Below are 24,753 nucleotides of genomic sequence, written 5' to 3'. Positions count from 1 at the left end.
TGAAATTCTTGGCATCAAAATGGCAATTTAAAGAAATTAATAGTAACCACAACAGTAGAAAGGAGAATACTTATATAGCCTACTTTTTTTGCCACTTACTATCCAGCAACAACATTTTTTCTATGCATGAACAAAATGATGCAGCTCGCTTTACTTCCTGGTCATTACAAAAATGGTAATGGAGTTCATTGTAGTGATGTTAAGAGGAATGATTTATCAAAATCAGTTCCTAAGGTGTTGCCTCTTGACAGCGGCCTCACTGGCTGAGTGTTACACTCTCGTAACAAAAGTGTGAAATCATATGGCACACCCAGTGCTCTCTCTGAAGTCAGCATGCAACCTGCGTCTATTAGAAGCTGGCCTTCCTACCTCTGATGAAGTACACTGAAGCACTCACAGCTGAAGGAATGATGTAACAAAAATTAAACTCAGCTTCCATGGGTGAGGGGGGTGGGCCAGTAGTGTTTCTGGAACAGCTCTTAACATTTGAATTTTGTCTTCCAGGTTGACACAATGGAGGTTATGCGACACCCTGAGGAGACAACTAACATGAAGCGGCAAACTATGGCTTCCTATTTTAGGGTACAAAAGTTAAATTGTAAACAAACATTTTGGTGATAAGAACGCTAGATTTGTCTAAAATATTTGTGGGCTTATGAGATCAAAAGAGAATAGTAAGAATGTTTTATTCTGTTGTAAGGCTGCTGTAGATTAAAATTGTCTTTTGCTCCTTTTGTTTCTGTTTTCTCATACTTTCACTTCTATAATTCTACTAAGTACATTGATAATAGAATCTAGAGTCTAGACTATTTCCATCTAAAATATCTAAAAACAGCTGTCATTCCTAAAGCCTTCATATATTTTCACAAGCTCAGACATACCTGCTTTTAAAGATTAGGATGTGTGAGTAGGTGTGAAAGTACACTAAAAAATGGATGCAGCCCTCAGCAGTGACCATAGTCCATTTAGAATTGTACATGATGTTGAGATTGAGTTTATTTGTAACAAATACTTCTTGTACAGTAGGTAAATGAGGTGAGGCTGGAGCAGAAATGTCAGTTTTCAGAGGAATCATTGGAACAACATCTGATCACACTTGTTTAATTTTGGTGTAAAATGCCATGGAATAAACTGTTTTCCATGTTCAGGGTGGATCCAACAAAAGTAATGGACCTACGTTTCAGCAGGAAGATCTAGATTAGCTACTAAGAACACTACATAGTCATGATAAGGTAGCGCTTCAGTAGATTGTCCAGGGAGACTGCAATCTCTACGCTTCATAATTCTGGAAAATGTGTTAAACAGAGGTGTGCCTGGAATAGTGCAGATACACCTAGTGTTCTCTGTGGCCAGTATGCTGAATTGATGGCATCTTGTAACCCTTCCCCATGATTTTCTGTGAATTTTTGTGATTGCTTCAAAGTAAAGTTTCACAGAGTGCAAGGTTGGAAGAGACCCCAACCTTTCTAGGTGATAGTGTAGATTAAGTGAGATGGCACAGCATCTTTGGCCAGTTCCAGTTCAAGCTGAACATCTCTGCATACCCTTCAATAACTAACTTCCTATTTCTGATACATTTCCCTTTTGGTTCTGAGCAGACCCAAAAGGTCAGAGTTAAGGTAAGGAGGTCTCTTGTTCTGCCTACTTCACTTGCCATTACAGGGGATGAACCGTTTTTGTGTGTGTGTTTAGGAGAATGTTCTTCAAAAACACCCAGCACTCACTAGCTCCTTTGTCCTCCGTGGAAGCTTCCCATGGGATCCCTTCCAAATGGGCCCTGAGTTTCCTCTTCTAAAATATAAAACCTTCGTTTTGGAACTAACCTTAAGCATGCTCAGCAGTATACCAAATTCCACAAGGTTGTGATCACTGCAGCTGAGGCTGTGAATAACCAAGATCTTACAAAGTAGGTTTTCTTGGTTAGTGAACAGCAAGTCCAGCAGTGTTTCTTTCCTGGTTGGCACATTTTGGATGACAAAGGAGTCCTCTATGCATTCCAGAAACTTGATGTGTGCCAGGTGAACTGCTTTGTTTTCTTACAGCAAATGTCTGGGTCATTGAAGTCTCCCAAAGAACCAGGTCTTGTTGGCCCAAAGCTTGCTTAAGTGACTCCAGAATTCCCTCATTCATTGTGTCTTGGTTTGGGGGTTATTAACACATGCCTGCTGTAAGGTCTGCCTTGGAGACAATCCCTCTGATTTTGACCCAGAGGCATTTGATAGGGCTTCCACAATTACTTCAATACTTTCAACGTTCATTTTAATATAGAGTGAAACTTCACCACCTCTTCTACCCTGTCTGTGTTTATGAAACAGCCTATAGCCATCTATCATGATCTTTCTGTGCCTTGAGAGTTGTCCCACCAAGTTTCAGTTATTCCTACAGTTTCATAACTTCCTGACTGGTCACAGAGCTCCAGTTCCTCTTCTTTATTTCTCAGACTCTGTGTGTTAGTATGTATGCACTTTAGGTGTTTTGGTGGGTTTTTTTTCTCATGTAGGGAAACAGGCACATTTTACACTGCTCTGGTTGGCTTGGTTAATTCTGTGATTGGTTGTAGTGGTGATGATGGCTTGAATATTGCCTTTTTGGACCATTCTCCCAAAGTCCTTCAGTTTAAAGCCCACCCTACCAGGTTGGCCAGCTTGCTGCCAAAGATTCCCCTGCCTCTTTTAGACAGTTGGATTCCATCCCTTCCTAGCAGGTTGTGGCCTTCATAGAAAGTCCCATGATCATAAAAACCAAAACCCTTGCAGTGACATCAGCCACATGGACAGAATTTGATCTGTATTATTTTGTCAAGCATGGACATCTTTTTTATTTTCTTCTCTAGTATTCCCTCATGGATCTTTTATCCAAAATGGTTATTGGACAGCCTCACTTTATCCGCTGCATTAAACCTAATGACAATCGAGAAGCACTGACATTTTCTCACGAGAGAGTTCTGCTGCAGCTGCGATACACTGGAATTCTGGAAACTGTCAAAATACGTCAAAAAGGATATTCTCATCGCATCCTCTTTGAAGAGTTTGTGAAAAGGTAAGACTTCTGTGACATGGCTGCTGTTTTAAAGCTCCCTTGAGTAAAATATGTTCTGTGTTTAAGTACAGAACATTCTAAAAACATTGGTCTGTACAGTTGTGGTCTGATACTTGAAGAGCAGTGACAATCAGAGAGAAAGACTACAAGTGATACCTGAGGTCTAACAGGGAAAAGTCAATGTGAGACTTGTAAGAGTACTTAGTATACAGAGCAAGCCTGTCCCCTTAGTTCCCTCAATGGAAGCAGCAAGTGGAAGTTACACATTGTGTTCAGATAATATAAGGATTTGAAGGATTTGGTAGGTCAGTGCCTTTCAGCCATCATATGAAGAATCTGAACATGCTTAAGAATGAAGTAATATAAAAGCTTCAAATTTGGAACTATTCGTTGTGATAGCTTCGTAGCCTCATAGTTGTTTGTCTTGGAGATATATAACCCTTGTCATGGCTGTTCAGGAAATGCTATTGTCTTTATGATGACATGATGACAATATGTTTATATAGTCATTATGGTTTCCTCTAGATTTAAAATAAGGTTTTGTGTAGTATTTACCACTTTCCAGTCTGTAGGATTGATAATTCAATAATGAAACAGAAGAAGTACTGTTAAGCAATCAACTACTCAATATTTGACCAAGTACTGAATGGCTAAATCAAGCATTTAGTGATATTTTCCCAACTGGAGTTTGCTCATCCAGGCAATACAGAGTTAATGAATTCAATCAAAGCAAGTCAGTCATATGATGTTAGAGGAAAAGAGCTGATTATGATTTTGAGAAAGAAGAGACAATTCCACAGGCCTTTCTAAAACCCAGGGATGGAATGATTTTATATGTGTAAATCAGTCTTCTGGGATTGGAAATCCATGGTACTTGCATTGAAAGATGTTGAACGATAAACCATGGCTTAATCAATTAATTCTGAAAAATTATGGGATTTTCTGATTTATAATAGTATACCAAATGAATATGTAATAGTAAAACACTTGAGATATATATCCCAGGAGGGAGAACTTAAGTGGTCATTTGTCCATCAAAGTAATTTAATTTTCAGATGTCTCCCAAGTTTTCTGTTGCATAACTAATTTTGGTAAGATCATGGAATTCTGAAGCAAGTTTAACACAGAAATAAATTTTTGTGATCACTAACATGTCTTTGAAACGTCCTGAAGAGGCTGAAGACAGAATTACTAACCTAAACTTTTATTCAGGTTGCACGTAAGTGAACTCAGATTTAACTCCACTGAAATTAGTGTAAATTGAGAGGAAATTAGGCCTTCTCTTATCAGTAGAATATTTTAATTCAAAAGTGCACCAAATTTGAGTACAGCCTTGAAAAGTAATGGTAATAAAAGCAGCACTGACTGTAGCTTTTGATTCCTGCAGATAAGGGCAAGTCGTGTTTAACATCTTGTCAGATACTTTCTAAGTTTTCAGTCCAACTTGATTTAATTCTTCCACAAAAGAAAGTCAGCACAGCAAGAGGGAAGATGTAGCAATTTGCCCCAAAACACAGAATGCTTCTTGAGTTCAGAATATAAACGAAAGGCAGGAGAGGAAATGTTCTTGCTCCTTTGTTCAGTTCATCCTTTATTTTTAAACAAACTGTATTCTGCTGTGCTCTGGGGGGGGTGGGGGGGAGGGAGGGGAAAGAAAAGAACGAAAAAAGAAAAAAATAACAATACTTTAAAAAGCTATCAATGGAGCAAGAAACATTTTTCAACTTATAAGTAGTCAAGTGTTTTTAGGAACTAAGTAGTTGAATACATAAAAATGTTTGAGAAAACAGGTCAAATGCTAAACAGATTGGCACTTCTTTGTTCATAATCAAAAAGACATTAGGCAAGTATGAACAAGAGTTTCAAAATGTCAGTAAATGTGAGGATATCAAAGATTTTCTAAGCCAGCAAGTTAATTGGTATTTTGATCCTTTTGAGCAACTGAACAACAAAATGAATGAGCCAGCACTTTTTCTCCCTTGATGTTATTAAACAAATAGGTGTGCTTCTTATCTGGCTGTTCAATAATGCTGTTTTGTAAACTCTTAGCAGGAAATATGAGGACAAAACAATCAAAGGCAGGGAACAGAACCATTCAGGGTTTATCAGGTGGGAGGTAAACACAAGATAAAGCTCTGTCTAATGTTACTCTTTACTGTCTTCTGTTTTCACATAGAATGGATTATTTCACTGTTGCAAACGTAGAGATAGTTTATTGGGTGAAAAAATAGATGAGGAGAGGAGGACTTAATTGTAACGTACACAGAGTTTCTTTAGCCAAGTATACAACCATCTGGTTTATGTATATAAATTTACATATTCTTTCACTTAAGTAGGAAAATTCAATCTGCAGCCCTGTAAATACTGCAGACTTGTCAAGTCTTAGGCATTTTGTCTCCGCTGGCCTTGTCTCACACCCCATTCCATCATGTGTGTGTGTTATGTGTTTGCTGTGAAGCAGCTTGGCCCCTTTCTAAGGCTGGAATCCCAGGTTTCAGGTGCAAGTTATTAACCTGATCGTGCAGTCAGGTCTGCCTGGATTGTATGGAATTGATGCTGCCTTTAGGTCTGGAATGTGAAGAGAAATTGAGTAAGAGACACTGGGATAGTAGTTAATGGTGCTTTTTAAATGCTATTTATTGAACAGTTCCACACTTCACCCTTTTAAGGAGGGAAGAGAAATAGAACCATTTGTTTACAATCAGTTTATCTAATCAGACCCCACCAACATTAAAATGCCTTGGCCGTAATCAGACAGCTAAGAGATAGCATCATTATGAAGTTCTCCCTATCAGCATGCATGCATGTCTTTAACTCTTCGTGCGCTAGCTTTGCAGTTGTTGATCTAGAGATAAATTCAACTTTTAAAATATGTTGGTTTATGCCTAATGACTTCTAAGTAGCTAATTCCATTTTAATGCATGTTTTGTCTGGAATACTGTTGACATCCATGAAGCATGTAATGCAGTATAAGAACCACTGGTTAGTAAATACATAATTCCAGTGTTTCATCAGCTCTGATAAATCAGCTGTTCTACTTTTCTCTTACTTAGTCTTACTGCCACTCAATGTGATTAGTTGAGTACTTCTAGGGAACATGTAGATGAATTTGCATCATACGTAGGAAATTTTCAAGCAGGAAATATAACCCAAGAAAATAAGGTCCTTTTGCACAAGTATGTGTATCTTTATGAAGCAACACGAGAACCATGAACTTTATTTTTAAATAGAAATAGAAATACTGGCTTAACATAGAAGAGCACTTTCCAGACTGCTGCATTTTCTGCTTATATAACAAATGCAAATGAAAGTAAAGTTGTGAGATTGTCGTCTCATCTAGAAGCAGATGTGAATTCCAGTTCTGCTTTTATGAAATAAAGTCTCTTGATTTCTTCTGAAATTAAATATCAGATTTTTTCCCCTTGGTGAAATGGTCACTCTGTGGTCTCTTTACAGTAGATTTACATAAGTGTGATAGAGTAAATAAGGCAGGTAAGTCAAAATAAACAGTTGTAGTTGTATATACCCTGAAGTTTTGGGATGCATTCTGAGACCATCTCTACCTTCTACCTATGTATGATATTTATACACTTTTACCAGATACATTAAGATGAAATATTTTACTGTTCACCAAAACATTCCATATGATCCATTGCAAAGATTTTGGATTAGGTAAAATAATTGGATGGCCTTATGTGGCACATGCTGTGCTGCCATACAGTTATCCTGGGCACATTGAGTCAGCCTACTTCAGCATCATTAGTTTTGTGATTCAGTGATGTAAATGAGCGCTAGATAGAGAACAAAGTCTTTGCTTTAAAAAAGACATGGATTTAATCTTTGGAACACTAATCTAGAGACCTACTGTGCAGAATGCAAACTCCAGAATCAGTTCTGTGAAAGAAATTGCCAGTCTTCTATTGTTAGGCTTTATTTCTAATGAGTAACTTCTGCCATATGTTTAATATGAAAATTAACAGGAAAACCTTATGCTGAAAATCTGACATCCCAGTGTGTTTGCCCAGTTACAGGCATCTTCTGTAAAGGGGTTAGTTCAATCAAAACATTTGGAAAAACGTCTTTTAGAGGAAGCTTTTATGAAACTACATTTACATACAGAAACTGAAGTTAACTCCAGTGGTTTGTAAAATTGCTGTCGTTCTGAATGGCTTACTTTCTTAAAAGACAGATAAATTTAAATTTATAAGAGCATTTGTTAAAACAAGATTTTATAAGAAAAATAGGCATTGTTTTATTTGGGGTGTTTCTTGCATACTCATCATCCTCATGGCCCTTCATTGGACTCTCTCCAGTAGTTTTCTGTCCCTCCTGAAACTGGGGGGCCCAGAACTGGACACAATACTCCAGGTTCAGCCTCACCAGGGCAGAATAGAGGGGGAGGAGAACCTCCCTTAACCTTCTGGCCATACTCTTCTTAATGCACCATGGAATACTGTTTGCCTTCTTGGCCACGAGGACACCTTGCTGACTCAAAAAGTGATAGTTAATGGCTCAGTGTCTAGGTGCAGACAAGTGATGAGTGGCGTTTTCAGGGGGCACTAGGACTGATGCAGTTTAATATCTTTGTCATGTTCTGATGTCTTTCTTTAGTGCTAGTATTTGACTTCTCTCCCACTCAGAACAGGTCCAGTGAACACATGAAGGAGCACCAGCTAATTCATCAGAACTTGCAGTGAGATGCGGCTGTGCCAAAGTATATTATGCAGCTCTGTAGATGATTTACTTACTTTACACACTATGCAAAAAGTTTTATTTTTTCCTTCCCTTCTATTACTCTGATGTCTAGCACTTTTCCTCCCTCTCCCTTTGTCATGGGTTAAGTTAAATATTTCCTGCTGTTATTCAAAACCATCCTGCCTCATGCCAGCTTCAAAATGAAAGTGCTGGCTGGAGCAAAGGATTACGGAGCTTGAAGTTCAGATTGCAGCATGAGAGGTTTCCTGTTCCTGGTGCTGCTTTTGGGTTCCGGGGTTTTGTGTGTTAGCTCTTTTCTGCTGATACGGCAGCAGGACAGGGAGGGATGGGGGTGTAGCTGTCTGCCTTTGGTTTCTAGCTTGCTTGCTTCTGCTTGCTGCTGATTTCTGTTGTGCTTTTTCTGAAAATAGGCTAAGACAATTGTGCATGTATGTTGTCTCCTTTACATTGAGTTCTTATCTCACTCACTTTGTCTCAACCCAGAGTTTTTTTGTATGTTGCATTTCCCTCACTTTTGTGTCGAGGGAAACAGACAGGTTAACTTGTTGGTTTGCTTTAAACTGTTCCACGCTGTCATTCATTCACGTGTTCACCTGAAAAAATTCAGAGCAGCCTTGGGTGTTTCATAAGTCACACTGATTTGTGAAAGACTTTTATGGATTATTATACCAAGCGGGGATTTCTAGAACCCAGCAGATTCTTCTCACCATTGTGGTACCACTTATTTTCTTTCATATATGCTCAAATGTTCATGACACTTGTGTCATGATTTATAAAGAGAACTGAGTATAAGGGGGAATTTGACCTGTGAGTTGTAAAGATGCTGTTCTGAGCTAGAGAAGAGCAGTGAGAGTACATATTGATTGTCAAGTCAATACTTTATCTATCATTTGGTTTTGCAGGTATTACTACCTTGCATTCAAGGCACACGAGACTCCCCTTGGCAGCAGAGAAAACTGTCTTGCCATTTTGGAGAAATCTAAACTAGACAACTGGATTCTTGGGAAAACCAAGGTAGAGGGTGCCAACATTTTCTCAAATACATACTTTTAGCAGAACATGTGTAATACTGGCTTGAATAGTAGTGCATGAATGAACAAGAGAGTAAAGAATTTGCTCCAGTTAGCCTCACAGGTTATGAAGGTGCCCTGCCAAGCCAGCTGAGTTAGTGCTGCAAGAGGAGGTGAGCTTTTGGGTGCCCTGCAAAGCACATTCTGCACATGGCTGCCTCAGTGAGGACAGTACATCCATCAGTGCTTGCCATAGTAGTGCCTCCCTGAAGATGCTCCTGCTTTTAATCATGGCATGACTGAAACTTCACACTCTGGCCCATCCTGTGAGCTTCATTAGTACATTATCTATTTGTGGAATTTCCAGTAAGATACTTTTGGCTCCATCAAGAGCCTTTGTTCATGATTTAAAATGGAATGGATAACTTCCATTTATACAGTTATACAGTATCCTCAGTTGTTTTACAGTGCACAAACTAAAAACAAGGAGAAATTTTCTGCTTAAGACCCAGAGAAAGTATATGTTGCCTTCTGAAGCAGAATGATGTTGGCCAATGTTACGTCTAAAATCAAATTCAACCCAAGACTTACCTTCCCACTGTCAAGAAAGGCTGTATTTCAGAATTATTGAAAATATCACCCTGGCCAATTTACTTTGTAAATGGGATTTATATGTGGTTTATCTTGCAATGGGGTAATTACAATCAGTGGAATGATGAAATTGCATAAGGATACTGAGAGCAAGTATTTGATTCACAAGACTGCTATGATATCAGCAATCAGTACTTTACCAGTTATCTCAGCAATGATGCCGTAAAATAACAGAAGACTAATGAAAAGGCAGAATATGAGAGCTTATTTACTGCCTGCATGTAATACTCTTTTGTTGTTGTTCTGTTTCAGGTTTTTCTAAAGTATTACCATATAGAGCAGTTAAATTTGTTCCTGCGAGAAGTTGTAGGGCGAGTGGTGGTCATGCAAGCTTATATCAAGGGATGGCTTGGAGCAAGGAGGTACAAGAAAGTAAAAGAGAAAAGAGAAAATAGTGCTGTTACCATACAGTCAGGTAAATGTTCACATTCCCTGTTTCACTGAGTGTCTTTGCATTTCAAGCTGTTAAATTGCATAGACATTATTTATTCCTCTGTAATAGTTTATTGTGAAATCAAAATAACCAGAGGTGCTTTTCTCTCCAGCTAATTGAGGCAAATATTACAGCTTTGCTTCTAAGCTGTCATTTTAGTATTGTATAATGTCTTTCTTTAAGTATTTTAGTACTTTGAATGTGATACCTGTGTACAAAATTAAAACACTGTGAGGTGCGTCTATGCTAGTGTGCAGCATATAAATAAAATGCAGTAGCCTGCTCTGCCCACCGTGTATACCAGTATACCAGATAATACATGTTGTGGAGTGGACCTGAGAGGCTAATTATCTTTAATTTAGCAGGTTTCCTTATATCAGATTTGGGGAGCTGTGAGGAGGAGAGTTCTTGTGCTGGCATGATCATATGCCTTTGCCTTTTGGGTCAGGACATCAGTGAGCACATGGTGACAATTAAAATTTGGACGAGTGAAACAGTGTTTGAAGTTGTGGGTATGTGAATACTGCAGTCGTGAACCCAGAGTTCAGCATGTGGGTGGGTGGGGAAGAGATACTGGGCATGGGGGCTGGAGCAGTTATGGCAGGAGGGATGAAAGTTTCAGCACATCTCTGACTCTGTAGACTCTGTAGCATTTCCTTAAATAAATGTAATTTCCAGCACATGGGCTTGTATTTTTAGCCTGGAGAGGATATGAAGCTCGCAGGAAGTACAAGGAAATAAGGAACAGAAGAACTGATGCTGCTATACGTATTCAAGCAGGTAATTAAAACATTATTTCAGTTGCCAGCACTTCTTTTGCTGTGGGTGATTTCGTGTGTCAGTGTTTATAGCGGAGAGAAATACATATGGACCAAACAAAAACTACCAAAAACATTACTTCTGATCATTTGTTCTCCAGTGTCAAATGACATCAGTGACAGGGACCAGCCACTTCAGGCTTTTTGCAAATACTTCACTGGCAGCAAAACATCCTGATTAAAAGCTGTTCATTCTTTGAGATTCTTCTGAGCACAGTCAGTATGAAGCACTGCATTGATTTGACTGAAAATGTAGATGAGAGGCACTGGACATGCATTTCTCTGTCTTTGTGAGCCCTGATCCTGGCAGGTTGCCAGCTTTTTGTTTTGACTGCTTGCTGAGTTTGCCAGGTTTGGCCAATCTTTTGACTCTCTGCCAGACTCCTATGCAGCCATATCAATATGAATTTGAATAAACTTTAAAGAGATTATTGGAAGAACAGGCCCATAGGGCTATGTAGGTCTCTAGTAGAGAGCAGGGTACCATACGGCACAGAAATCTAAGAACCAGTGCAGTGAACTCAATGGTGTCTTCAGATGCTGCCAATATGAAGCAGCTTCCATATGGTAAAGTGTAATACACCTTCCACGTCCAATCCCAGGCTGAAAAGACTGTTGCTGATCAAAAATGAGTTGTAGCAAATGTTTTTACAGGTAAACTAAGGCACCACCCTTATTCTGCCAGCTTTGTCACCTCTCTACTCTGTATCATATAGTCTAAAGTCAGTCTGAAAAAGATGTGTTTAAAATATTCTTTAACTTGGTTGTCAAGCCATTTCCAGTAAATTAATTTGTTTTTCTATTGTGTAAGTTTGCTATTCTGAAATGAAACATCACTGTGATTTTCAACATAAAACAGAATGCCAGTCTAGTTAAAGAATGGAACAGAGTATTATTAGGATGAAGTAAAAATTTATGGCTTTGCATGCATGTAGAATCATAAACTATAGCCGTAGGGTTGAATGCAGAATATTCTACTAAATGGAGAACTGTTGTGTTCATTTCTCACATTACAACAAGCACTGAAGGTCTGCATAAGAACTCTCTCCCCTTCTTTCTTTCCTTTGTGTTGTTATTTACTGTTGTTTTCACATGATAACACAGAGAGTAGCTCTTAAAAGTACCCTCAACTGTTTTCTGGAGTATTTGCTACATTTCCACTTGGACTTACTTTTACCTGGATGTCGGTTTGCTGACATAGGACAGCCTTTTGCCATAAAAAAAGTGTAATATCGACCCATCACTGCCCCACTATTACCAGTTCCTTAAAGTGAGAGTTATCTCAGGTTCAGTAGGAAGCTGGTGCATAGCAGTATCACCTGGAGATCATAGGGGACATTTTGCCTTAGAGTTTTTAATTCTTAAGTGTGTAAGAGGTACTAGCTCTGTAAGAGGTACTAGCTCTGTAGAGAAAGCAGTTCACCTATTCTGCAGTTTGCACATGTGGAAGAGGTTCAGAGTTGTGTTGCTTACTGCAGTCTCCTAGAGAATGTGCTGAACATGGCAGAGAGGCACTGTTACTGTGTGCATACCCTTGAATTTGGACACTTATGCGGAGCCCTCTGGACCTAATGCTGGAGGAATGCTGTTAGCACCCTTCCCACCAGCACACACACTGTCTTCCTGCGTAAACCAGCACTTGACAGTTTCAGTGCTCAGTCTGGGTGAATAAGCATTAGAACTATAGGGTGAAGAGTGACACAGTGCACCTTTGTATTCATTAGGCTGTCTGCTCCTCCTATCTTTGGTGCTGCATTCAAAGGAGTGTAATAATAATAATCCACAACACATTTCTGTCTGCCATTAGAAACCTAGATCTGGGAGCCCTTGTTTGAAAATTCCTGTGCACATTTTCTCTTCTCTGTGTTTTAAATCAAAGCTCATGCTTGCTAATGGTGGCCATTTTCCAGATTTTAAAATACACTGACAGTCTTTCTGTCATTTACATCACGCTGCCCAAGTGCCTAGTGACACGGAGACAAAAACAACTCCAAATCTCTCCCTTCCCTGAGCATCTTATAATGTGAGTATGTAGTTCAAGGCAGTTTTTCAGTAAAATGGAGTATGATCACCTTTATATGTTTTTTTAAATGAGCCATTTCAGTCAGTGAGATCGTTTGCATTTGTCACCCAGACATTAGCTAAACCATGTAATTAAAATATATGTACTTCCTCTGCTTTCCCTCCCTCCTCCCCCCACTCTCCACCCTACCTCAAGCAGGCCTTGAAATTTAGGAAGCATTTGGCTTACATGTTTCTACAGAACAGCGCATATTGAAATTTGTTTTCCTTTCATCTCTTTCCCAATAAAAGCAGCCGCTCGGCTTATCCCTTTAGCTTCCTCAGAACTTCCTTTCAGAATTCCCGATCTATTACAGCACATTCACATACCAGAAACAAGATGCCTTTTCATGCTGTCAACCTTTTTCATCTGAAATGTAAATTAATTCTTGCTGGTACGCTTTGACAGAGATCAAAGTAGGGGTATTAACCTTATTGGGCCTTCTCTTCATCAGAATCAGTTCCAAAGACTGCAAGGGTAGTGTTAGGAGGCCAGTCTTCACTGTTATCTATGGCCCTCCTCCAGGCAGTCCTCTGTCTACAAGTCAGCATTTCAAAGGCGCTGATTTCTTTTGTAAATGACCTTATCATTACTTTAAACTGTGTGAAAAATGATTTGCCTGAATAATTCTTGCAGGATTATCCTGCTCATTTTAATTGTGGGGGGACTTCATTCAGATTCCAGGATATTGTTTAAGTGGTTTTGACAGCAAGTGATCATAGCGTGATATAAAGGAGGAACACAGCTCCTGATTGGAAACCTCTTGACTTGTTCAGATTGTTCATTTCTTGCAAGTCAGTCTTTGAGGTAGGCTGCATTTGCATTTTAAAAATAAACAGATGCCTTTCAAATACATGAGCTGGTGGTCTGGAGATCTCTATGGGCCCAGCAGTTCACTACCCGTTGAAGAAACGTTGGAAGAAAAAACAAACTTAAGAAAAAAGCAACCTTCACAATGTACATGAGGATACAATTCCTGAGTGTATTATATTACACACAAAAAAAAGTCATTATTTCACATGGGGGAAAACACTCTTGCTAGGATACAAAATAATTGTGAATTTAAATTAAGTGGGGAAGAAAAAGCTACCCTACTTCAGCATATCTACATCACAGGTCCTCATAATACACAGATATTATTAGACTTATGGCTGAAATGGTCGAAATTATACACAAAGCCTTTTCTACATCTTCCAGTCACACTTTCCCAAACTGTGAGGGTTAGAAAATGCCAATTTTTAACTTAGGAATTGCAAAGAATGCTTTTGGGTAAAGTGTTTCAGTTAACAATACTTTACCCTTCTATTTCTTTGTAACTGGGATTTTATTGCTTTGATTTATGTCTACTTGAAAGGAAAAATATTTTGTTAAAATAAATAATATTTTTAAATTTTGTTGCCAGATTCACAGCTGGTTTAAATCAGTGTATATCCACTGAATCATCTGACTGAAATGTTGCTGCACTGATCAACCTCATATGCAAGCCTCATTTAACGTTTCTTTGTATTAGAATAATTAATTAATTAAAATTTAAAACAACAGATAATACAATTATGGAAGTACATTTTCTAGCTGTGGTAGCATGTATTTCCATGCAGTGTGACTGTTGTCCTGAAAGACTTAAGGGAGGGTTTTAATCTAGTTATTTCATTTGTGAGCTGACATTGCCAAAATGCCAAATGAGTGGTGCATGCAATTCACTTAGATCTGAGGTGACATCACTGAATTCATTTTAATTAGGCCCACTTTAGCCATCTGGAATATACTGTGCAGCTCTGGTCAGGACTGAGTTTAACTATGCTTCCAGAGGTGAAAGGCAAATGACTAATCCATTGAGCCACCATCTCCTCCTCCAACACGTGCTCACACACTCACCATATGTCACATTGTATTGGAAAATTCTGTATCAAGAACTCAAGATTTGGGCTTTTTGTTCTTTTCTTTTCCTTTTCTTTTCCTTTTCTCTTTTTTTTTTCTTTTTTTTTCTTTTCTATCCTTTCTTTTCTTTTCTTTTCTTTTTCTTTTCTTCTCTTTTCTTTTTCTTTTCTTCTCTTTTCTTCTCTTTTCTTTTCTAAAATTTGTATATTTTCAAAAGGAAACAAGATTAAGCATGCTTTTTCTAAATCTTTTTTTAAAATTTTTCATTCTTTCCTTAACTTCTGACCATGAAATGCTGCTCACTATTTAGATATCTCTAACATGGTTCTGGCAACATTTTCTCCATTATAATAATAAAAACAGAGGACCTGAGAATAGCTGTAATTTGCTATTTTACATTTGTAATGAATGTAAGCTTTAAATAAACATATTACCATTGGAATTTTCAACAGCAAATATTTAATGTTGTCTTCAACAGAAGACAAAGAAGTATTTCTTGAAAGCTCTGTATGTATCTATTTATATCACTATGTACATGTGTGTACATGCATTTGGCTAATAATGTTGTATAGATCTAAGAATTACATGAGTAAAATGTTCCCAAAACTTCAAAGCACTTTATCTCTAAATTTATTTTTTTTTTTTTCATTTTTCTGGAAATAACAACCACTATGTATCAGATCCAGTTTTACTCTTTTGTATCTCTAGTTTTCTTCCTTTTAACTACATTGTCAGTGTAAGAACCGTTGAAGAGATGTATGTTTCCCTTAAAGGCTGCTGAACTGACTGACTGTATTACCTTGAATTCACATTCAGGATAAACCAGACTGGTTTGTATAGGTTGCACAACTTTGGTTAACTTCATTTTCCATCTCCTTGTGTTCTGTAGTATCTTAAGGCATCTATTAATTCTTCACTTTTATTCTCTGTGTCTAGTAACCATTAAAAGCCTGATGGTCTTGTGCAGGGAACATATTAAAAATTCTGAGAAGGCCTTATCATGTTGAAGTGTGAGGTCCTATATTCTATCCCCATCTTTGAGCTGAGCTGTCGATGTGAGTATGTTTGCATTACTGTTTGGTTTTCTCTCCTGTTTTTGAGGAGATTGTTCTTCCTGGAGTTCATTGCCTTGCTTTAAAATCAGGAAGAAGCAGAAGCATACATCGTCCAATGACACGTTGGAAAACCTATTCCTTTCTCTTCCTGATACAGACAAAGAGTTTCACAGTCATCTTCTTTTGACCAGATCTCAATGTCAGAGACTTTATTGCATGGTAATTAAAAACCTTATGTCCAAGAGGTGATGTGCCTCCAGTGGCAGCCTTGGTGCTTCCTAAGAGTTGCTGCTTGTCACTAGTGGGTCATCACTGTTTGCATGTGAAAACTCATGATTTTCTTTCTCATAATGCTTCTGCCAGAGAACTTGAGGCAAGAGTTGTTTTTTAACTTCTGTTGAACAGCATCACCCAATATCCTTCCAGAGGGAGAGGTGAAAGAAGTATTCATGGGACCTAGCAAAGGATGTGACTCTGTCCTTTTTACTGCTCATTAAGATTAATTTGACATGGATTGAAGAATCAGATTCATGGGCTCCAAATCCTGTCAGATGTTGTTAGTTAAGTGGTAGAATGCTCTTTTAACTAGGCAAATTAAGAAAATTCACATCAAATCAACTTCTGATTATAAACTACCTTATCTTCTCTTCATCAAGCATGAGCTTTCATTTCTAAGTTGCTGCTTTATGCTATTTAAGGTGATATTACAGATAGAAAATGTATGATTAACATGATCCTTGCAACTGAGAATGAATCTTTCTGCTGTTTTAAAATACTGCTTCATCTCCTTTCTTCATACCTCTCATATAGACCTGTGATTGTTTTGCTTTGATCTTTCTACATTGTGCTTCATAATTTGCTCTGTAACTATATATTTCCTGTGGGAATCAGAGGGAAAATTCCTGGGGTTTTCCTATCTAGAATTGTGCAACATTGTGTCCAATGTATGTGCCTTGGTACTTCAAATAAAGGTTTTTAAGTGCAAGACATTTAATTTCAAACTCTGAGCTATATATTTTCTTAGTTTACTAGATGTTGGTGCTGATAAAAAAACTCACTTTGTGTGTGAATTAATCAGTACAAGAAGTAAAAATACACATCCTAAATGATGGCACATAAAACATTTAACACAAGTTACTAACAGAAGTGCTAAAATTAAGTTCAGTTCCTATGTTGCTTTTCAGATCTGTTACGTTTGGCTTGGTAAAGATCAGGGTTAAAGATACTGTTACTGGAAAGTTTGGAATACAGACTGGATAAGGTGAAAATGAGGTGACAGCTGGTAATCATTCTTCTTCAATGATGCAGTGATTGTTCATGGAGCAGTAGCAACATGAGTCTGCTAATTTCACACTCTTTGAGCCAAGTGCTTAGTGTCAAAACCAGCACCAGTCAGTAATGCAAATTGCTGTGATGGAGCAGCTTCCCAGCCTCTCAGACTCCCCAGAAGAATTCTCTGCATATGCATTTCTTTTGAAACATTATAGATCCAGTTAATAAATGTTGAAAAGATGCAGTTCTACTAATGCTCAATGAAGCTTTTGAGAGAGAGAGAGAGAGGAGTTTGTTTATCCTGCTGCTTTAGTTATCCTATGAGTCAAAGGGAAAGGAGGAAAAATACAGCCATTTACCTGTCAAATTCAAGGTATTCTAGAAGAATGTTAGAAACAACCTTGCAGAAAGGTTAAGTTGAAGAGGAGTAGATATTTAAAATAATTATGAAAACAAAATACAAGCTTAAAATTTTGCTTATTAAATCAGATATAGCAGGCTTTATGTAGTTGTTGAGGAAAAGATCCAGTTATTCTGACATTAGTAAGAGTCTCGGGGTGTGTGGGGGAAATAAATAAAACCACAGTAGGTATCAGTATTGATTTTTATAGACATACGTACACATAAAGAACTACTAAAAGCTGAGAAATTACTGAGGATGAAACTGAAGTTCTATCTAATTTGTTTCAGGGCTTCGTTACAGTAGCAAATCATCTGACTGATACTTAGCATGTTTCAGCTGCAGAGAGGTGGCTGCTCACCAGCTGTCTCTGATGCCATTATCAGAGTAGGCTCCTTGTTTGGTCAGTAGGGGATATTAAGCATTGGAAGCCTGATCACAGGGGGCAAGCAAATGCTTGCCTCATCTCCATCAGACAGGCAGGTTTTTCTATTCTCATTTTTAAGGGCAGGAAGTTCTTTAGCCTCAGGATACCTGAGTTCTGTTTTTGGTACATCACCTCAGCAGGCTCAACTTCTGTCATGCCTTCAGTAAAGTGAATGATTATTTATTTTAGTAACCTCTCATTAAAAGGCAGGTTTTGCATCTTGTTACCCTTGAAACCTCAGTAGCATTGAAATGCTTATGTTGTTACAGTGACATTGCATACCACAGCTTGAACTGTTCAAATGGTTTTCCTTTCTTTGTATTGCTCAAGTAAGTGCAACACCATGTATTTTCTGGAGGTGGGTGGCTGAAAAAAACATTAACGCTCTACAGGAGTTAAAGTAGAGAAGGGATTAGTTACAGCCCTTTCCTAAGGGAAAGCATAGATACAATCATGGTATCTCTGTTTTGTTTCCTCCACCATCTTTTCGTTACACAAAAACTCTTATGAATGGGGAGCTAAATTTATAAGAGTAATTAAATGGAAGACAAAGGAAATCAATCCTTTATCTCATAATTTGGTAATAATTGAGGAACTGCAAATTCTGCAGAGTTGTTATTCTCTGTGTAGGTAATGCCTACTAGTTTTGTAAAATTAGAGGCGTGAGATACAGGCAAAACTTGTTAATCTTCTGATCAACTTCTCTGTTCTCCGTTTATTCTATATTCTGTATTTTTTCTACCTCCTGGTTTCCCTTTATAATATGCAACATTATCTTGACCCTGCTCTTACGTGAGGTTACCCTAAACCCTGTGTCTATCCTACATCACACTGTGATATTTTACCTTGAAGTAAATGAGACAGCTCTTCTCTTTCTCCTCTGGGTAATTAATCTACAGGCTGACTCTGCTTCTGCACGTTTAGTGTTCTTAAAAGCTTTTCCTGAAGAGGGATTATTTTTTTTCCCCTCAAAATCATATTTCCTGATCTTAGTTCTTTTTTTTTTTTTTACATATTACTTCACTGCTTAAGTTGCAGTCCTCCTAGGCTAATGAACAGCTCCATTCCCTCACAACCTTCAGCCTTCTTATTCAGCAGCTGTTTGTTGTGCGCTTCAGCACTGGCACTGATGATGTACTTACTTCCTTCACTGTTCAGCCCTTTTTCCCCTTTTATCGAAGTACTACTTTAAATAGTGCTTGAAAGACAACCTACAAAATATAAACCTTAAAAATTTGTGGATTTAAGTGTACATCACAACACTTTTTTAGTCTTTTAAGTGCAGTGGTTTGTGCTGGAACATTATTACTAACTGCTGACAGGTGTCAAGAATTCAAGCAAATTCAGGGCAGATAAACCTGCAGAAGTAATGTTACTTCATTTTGTATTTCTCGTGTTATTAGTGAGTGTAAGTCCCTAGATAATTTCCAGCTGTTGTTAACATTGCAAACATTGAAGCCTCTCCTGTAAGGTGCTAAGTGTTCTTTCTATCTGATGGTTCAGTAAAAGTTGAAGGCAGAGCCTGCAGAGCCAGGTGCCAGTCTATGTTTTAGGCTCTGCAGTTTTTTCTTTGATTCATAATTATGGTTTTTTAGCTTTCAGGGGATATATTGTTCGTAAAAACTGCTCAAGATTGAAAAACAGCACTGACTGTGTAGCAAGTTCTCGGCTTGTGAGCAGCTGCTCTGCTTCTTATTTTGGCTGTGAAGAGCACTGGTGAGTTGAATCCTTTGCTGTCTGTTACCCGCCTGAAGTCAATTTCCACACAGTGAGATCTGAAAGGAGCAGGAGTGTCATCACAGCACCTAGCTCTTAGGGAATCTTCCACTTTCTGAGTATGAGTACCTCTAGTTTAGCCAGTCCCTCCACCAGCTTAGATATCTCAATGTTTACCCCCTTAGCAGAGTTAGGTGCTGTTTGCCCTAGGTTGCTGTCCTGATTCTGTGCACTTCTCAGAAATACACAGAAAACGTTAGATTGCAAGCAGGATTGCATGTGCTCAGTATTTCAGAATTTAATCCAGTGTGTATTATTAAAGTCTTAAGAATAGGAAGTTACCCTTCTGTGCCTGTAAAGCTCCATTCAGACCAGCTGGAGCTGTAAAAGGCAGATGGACAAGTCACTGACAGCCTAGGAATACTGTAAATTGTAGTAAAAGTGCCCTCCTCTTTGTCGAGGAAGAGTATTTTAACTTTCATTACCAATGGAGTCATTCTAGACAAATGATCCCCTGACAGTTTCTTTGGTATGAAAGGCAAGAAGGATCCCTTCTTTAGCTGTTGTCAAGTCTGTCTCCCCAGCAGTGCTCTAGGAGAGGTGGTTGCATTTGCTGGGTTAATCCCTTTGATTAGCAAGTTTCAGTGACTAAGAGGTGATCTCTCCTGTTGTGGCTTGGGTATGAGGACATCTCAGTGCCTCCTCCAGTTCTTATCTCAGCTATTTTATATGCTTCCTACCTAGTATATAAATGCAGGTTCTGTTGCATCTCTCAAGAATTCACTGAAGAAATCAGTGACTTGTTTGACTGTAACTAGATGCTATTACTCTATTGAGAAGGTGAGTTTTTTAAGTGACTGTTAACTTCTCCAAAATGGTATTTCTTTGGGTACTCTTAAAATATTCAGTTAAGTTTACTTTCATGACAACTTCTATTGATAACTATGTCTGCTACATGCTCTGGTACATTATTATAGGATTTCATTCAGGTATTACCATTCTTCTAGGTTAATAGTGCTCCAGAATCTCTCCCTTGAAGTATTCTGTTTTCAGCAAGAAAAGGGATTAGGCTATTAGATAAAGACTAATAAATAAATAAATAGATTTTGTAATGATTCTCAAGGCAAAGAATGAGCCCACTGCAATTTACCATGATAGCTTTGTCTTTGGGTCGCCTCACTGCTCACTGGGGCAATGAGTTTCCTAATTTATGATTCCTTTCATGTGCATGCAACTCCTTCTGTCTTTTAAATACTTAGGGGCTGTGTATCTTGTGATCTCTTTAAAACTGTTGATGAGCACATGGTTGTTTGGTCTCCAGTACTTATTGGTGATTAGAAGCAAATAATCACTGTATTACCAGTTTTCTTTGGTGTCCCAAACTATAATTATTTAAAATGGAAATATTTTTTTCTTTTTAATGATCTAGAGCTTTCACGTGGATTTGTTTGGACAGACAATGCCTCTTTAAACTTTTTCCTTCATCTGTTTTATGTGTAGTTAGCCAGGAATGATTTTCTTCCCTTTTCTCATTAGACAATTTCTGAAATTCTTTGTTGCTCACCAAACAAATGAATTTTTCTGGATTAGGCATAGCTTTCTCAATGGTACATCCCTTGAGGCTCAAGAAAAATTTATGGCTCAATAATTGTTGAGGTGACTTCGGGTTCTATGAAACACAAATACACAGACCTTTAAAGATATTGTTTAGCCACCAAGCCTACATAGAAATAAATGTCTAAATGCATTTAGATACCTGGCTTGAAGGTACTCATCTGGAATGCATTGGTCATTCAGGTCTTGTACCCAGTACTGATAGCTATGAGCAATCAGACATATAAATAAAATCATACCTTCTTTTGCCTGGAGTTGCTGAACTGCCATTACTGCAGTTTTCAAGTTTAACCTCAACAAATATTGCAGATTATTTGCCTAATCCTATGAATTCTTCAGCAATGTCCTCAGGTTCCAGTGATTTCTGTGAGACTTGAAAATGTTCAGCATTTCACAGGTGATGTTCAGAATTTTAGGACTAAATCTGATAACTTCCGAAATATCATATTTCACTTCTACATGTAAGATTTTACCATGCTGTTGTGTTTTAAGCATATGGCTGTTCAGTCATATAAGAAACTGGTAGGAAACAGGAAAGCTGCTGAGTAATAGTGCAGATGTTTAACACAGTAGCTGATAATCTGTCCCTAGGGAAGACAGCCTCTCTGTGGCTTCACATGCTGTGAAAATAAAAAATAGAATCATAAAATATGTTTTTCTCTTAATTTGATTTCTTTTTTTTTCCCCCTTTTCTTCATTTCTTTTCATTTATTTTATTTCTGTTTCATTTTTTCTAAATGGTAGTTTTGGTAAATGAAAAATGAGCTTAAAAGTATGCGGGATCAAAAAGCAAAATCATACATTGTTCTGTTGTATGCACAGAAATATAGCTTTAAATGTACAGCAACCTGCTGCTTTTTCAGATCTGTTATTATTAAAAAACAAAAAAGTTACAGTATTCTTATATATATATATATATATATATATATATGAAGCACTCAGTTATATTAAGTAATTAATTCCAAAGCATTCAGGATAGATAGGCACTTTAAAAAAAACAACAAATTATTAAATTCCTTTGAGGAAATTGAATCTCTACACCTAGTTCACGCTTTCCAGTCAGTGAATGCAGGACATAAGCAAACTCAGGCTAATAAATGACATAGGATGCTAATTAAATGCACCCATAGTTCATTTAACATTGCATGTTAAGTGTTTCCTGTATTTACATGCTTGACTTGAAAACTAGTGTTAACTGTGTTCAAATACAGAAGTCTTTCCTGTATGAAACTGATTTCATAAGTAACTAAAGATACATTGAGAATTGGCCAATATCACAGTATCGCCGAGGTTGGAAGAGACCTCGAGGATCATCGAGTCCAACCTGTAAGGACTATCTCTGATAGGAATAGAAGCAGGTGTAGGAAAAAAATGTGAATGTTAGTGGGAAAGTGAGTAGCTTTGTCTCATTGAAAAAAAAAACAAAACCAACATTCAGTTCTACAGAGCTATGGAGTTGCCTGTGACTCTTTCTACCAAAAAAGGGTCATGGGATTAATTGTACACCTGGGAGACTGACACTAAGTCTGAATTCCTCCCTCAAAGGGAATAAAGTGTATGCAATACTTGCCAAGTCTTTTCTTAAGAAGGACTTTTGAAGAGCTAAACATGGTCAAGACTAAATTCAAATGAGGCAAATGAAAAACTTTCAGAGCCTGGTTTACAGCCCTGCTGAATAGCATATTTACCCTTCTGTGGAGACCTGACTAGGCAGCAGAGAAGAGAGAAGTCTGACAGGGTCTCCTCTCTGAGGAGGCCAGCACAGACAACAGCCTTGCCTCATTTTTGCCTCCATTTTACAAATGGTCACCACATGAAAAAGATGCTGCATTTTGCAAAGGCATAGCTACAATTCCAAGTTAGCATTAGAGATCTCTTGAGCTAATTAGGAATAATCTGCGGAGAAGGGAGACGTGATTTTCCAAAATGTCCTGTGATTTTTAACTTACTAAATTAACAGATCTCTAGTGGATATATTTTTAATAAATGTTCTTGTTCTTAGCAGGATAATCTACACTTAGTGACTAAGGTCCTTAATCTATGCTGTGTTGCTCCTTTTCTTGTTCAGACAGAACTGTCATCCTCAAATATCTTTAAATCCCTTTAGAATCTTGTCAAAGAATCTGTAATCTGCATGTTTCACCACCTTTTTATCCATTTCCTTCCCAAATCAAGTTTGTATTAAATAATTTTGATCCAATAGTTACTGCGGAAAATAATTCCTGTATTGTTCTTTTCATTTCCTTCAGCCCACTGAACTGTAGCCAACCTACTGCTTAATAACACAATGTAAATAAACAATATAAGTTAACAATATGTTAGCCATATATATATGATCAGTGGTCTTACATTATTTAATACAGCAGAAAGCCTTGCTTCCACATAGTGACTTTGTTACACGTTAGTTATGTATGTAACTATAACTGTGTGTCAATGAGTATCCTGGTGTTTCCTGTGAAGCTCTGTATGTGAAGGACACATATTAGATAACTGACACCAACAGTGATTTATACTCTTGAGTTGAATTCATTGTGATTTTTCTCTTTACATCTTTCTTTTTTTAGCTAGTTGCTATCACGTTCACTCTTTAGACAGCATAGGTTCTCAGAAACCATTCATTTTAGTATAATTCTTGACATCTGAGTGCTGTGTCCAGTTCCTGGCCCCTCAGTTTAGGAAAGATGCTGACTTGCTGGAACATGTCCAGGGAAGGGCAACAAAGCTGATGAGAGGCTTGGAGCACAAGCCCTATGAGGAGAGGCTGAGGGAGCTGGGGTTGCTTAGCCTGGAGAAGAGCAGGTTCAGAGGAGACCTTATTGCTCTCTACAACTACCTGAAGGGAGATTGTAGCCAGGTGGGGGTTGGTCTCTTCTCCCAGGCAACCAGCAAAAGAACAAGAGGACACAGTCTCAAGCTGCACCAGGGGAGGTTTAGGCTGGATGTTAGGAAGAAGTTCTTCACAGAAGGAGTGATCAGCCATTGGAATGGGCTGCCCAGGGAGGTGGTGGAGTCACCATTGCTGCGTCAGTGTAGGCAATTAAGTTTCCCCAGAACCTGGTGATTTACATCATTCTCACATTGCTCCCTAATCTTCTCCTTGGATAATTTCAGTTTCTGCCAAGACCACACTGTGATTTCTTATACAAGTCATCTTTTGAGTATTAGTTTTCATTTTTCTTATTGCATATGAGGCAAGTTTTCAGAATAGCTCAGAGATCCTCAGCATCTACAATTGATGCCATGTTTTTGGAGATGTTCCTTGCCAGTTTGACACGGGTGACCTTGTCTGGCTTCCAGGTGCTCATTAAGTTGCTCTGTCATTTCCCCTTCTCAGCAGAAAAGGGGGAGAAAAATACAATGAAAAGCCTCTTGAGTAAAAGCTAGGAATCACGAAATACATACTTACATAAGCAACAGGATGTTGTGTGGAAAGATTAGATATCGTGTGCCAAGTACAACCCAAGTTAGGATTGTTTTAATGAGAAATGGTTATCACTCAGATCCTGATAGAGAGTCAGGGTCTAAGGGCTTCATAAGTCCTGAGGCTAATTTTTGCTAGCTTAAGCTGTACAGAAGGCAAGTTGTTGAGCTTTACCTTTATGCTTTAAACTTTTGGACAGTGTTCTAGCCTTGGCAAAGTTAATGTGCTGTGAAAACCATAC

The 24,753-nt window shown here is 38.1% G+C and overlaps 1 protein-coding gene across 1 annotated transcript in view; it reads left to right on the top strand.

Moving 5' to 3' along the window:
• MYO3B (myosin IIIB) overlaps positions 1–24,753 on the top strand; it is a 193,080-nt gene that overhangs the window by 123,541 nt on the left and 44,786 nt on the right. Inside the window, exons 26-31 of the mRNA XM_054173114.1 lie at positions 505–582; positions 2,834–3,039; positions 8,658–8,769; positions 9,669–9,831; positions 10,549–10,629; positions 19,357–19,477. Coding sequence (XP_054029089.1) covers positions 505–582; positions 2,834–3,039; positions 8,658–8,769; positions 9,669–9,831; positions 10,549–10,629; positions 19,357–19,477 — 761 coding nt within the window. The remainder of the gene's footprint in view (positions 1–504; positions 583–2,833; positions 3,040–8,657; positions 8,770–9,668; positions 9,832–10,548; positions 10,630–19,356; positions 19,478–24,753) is intronic.

Source organism: Dryobates pubescens, chromosome 2 (assembly GCF_014839835.1).
Source record: "Dryobates pubescens isolate bDryPub1 chromosome 2, bDryPub1.pri, whole genome shotgun sequence".
NCBI lineage: Eukaryota > Metazoa > Chordata > Aves > Piciformes > Picidae > Dryobates > Dryobates pubescens.
The sequence above is the reverse complement of the archived record's forward strand: the minus strand, read 5'-3'. Positions and strand labels throughout refer to the sequence as shown.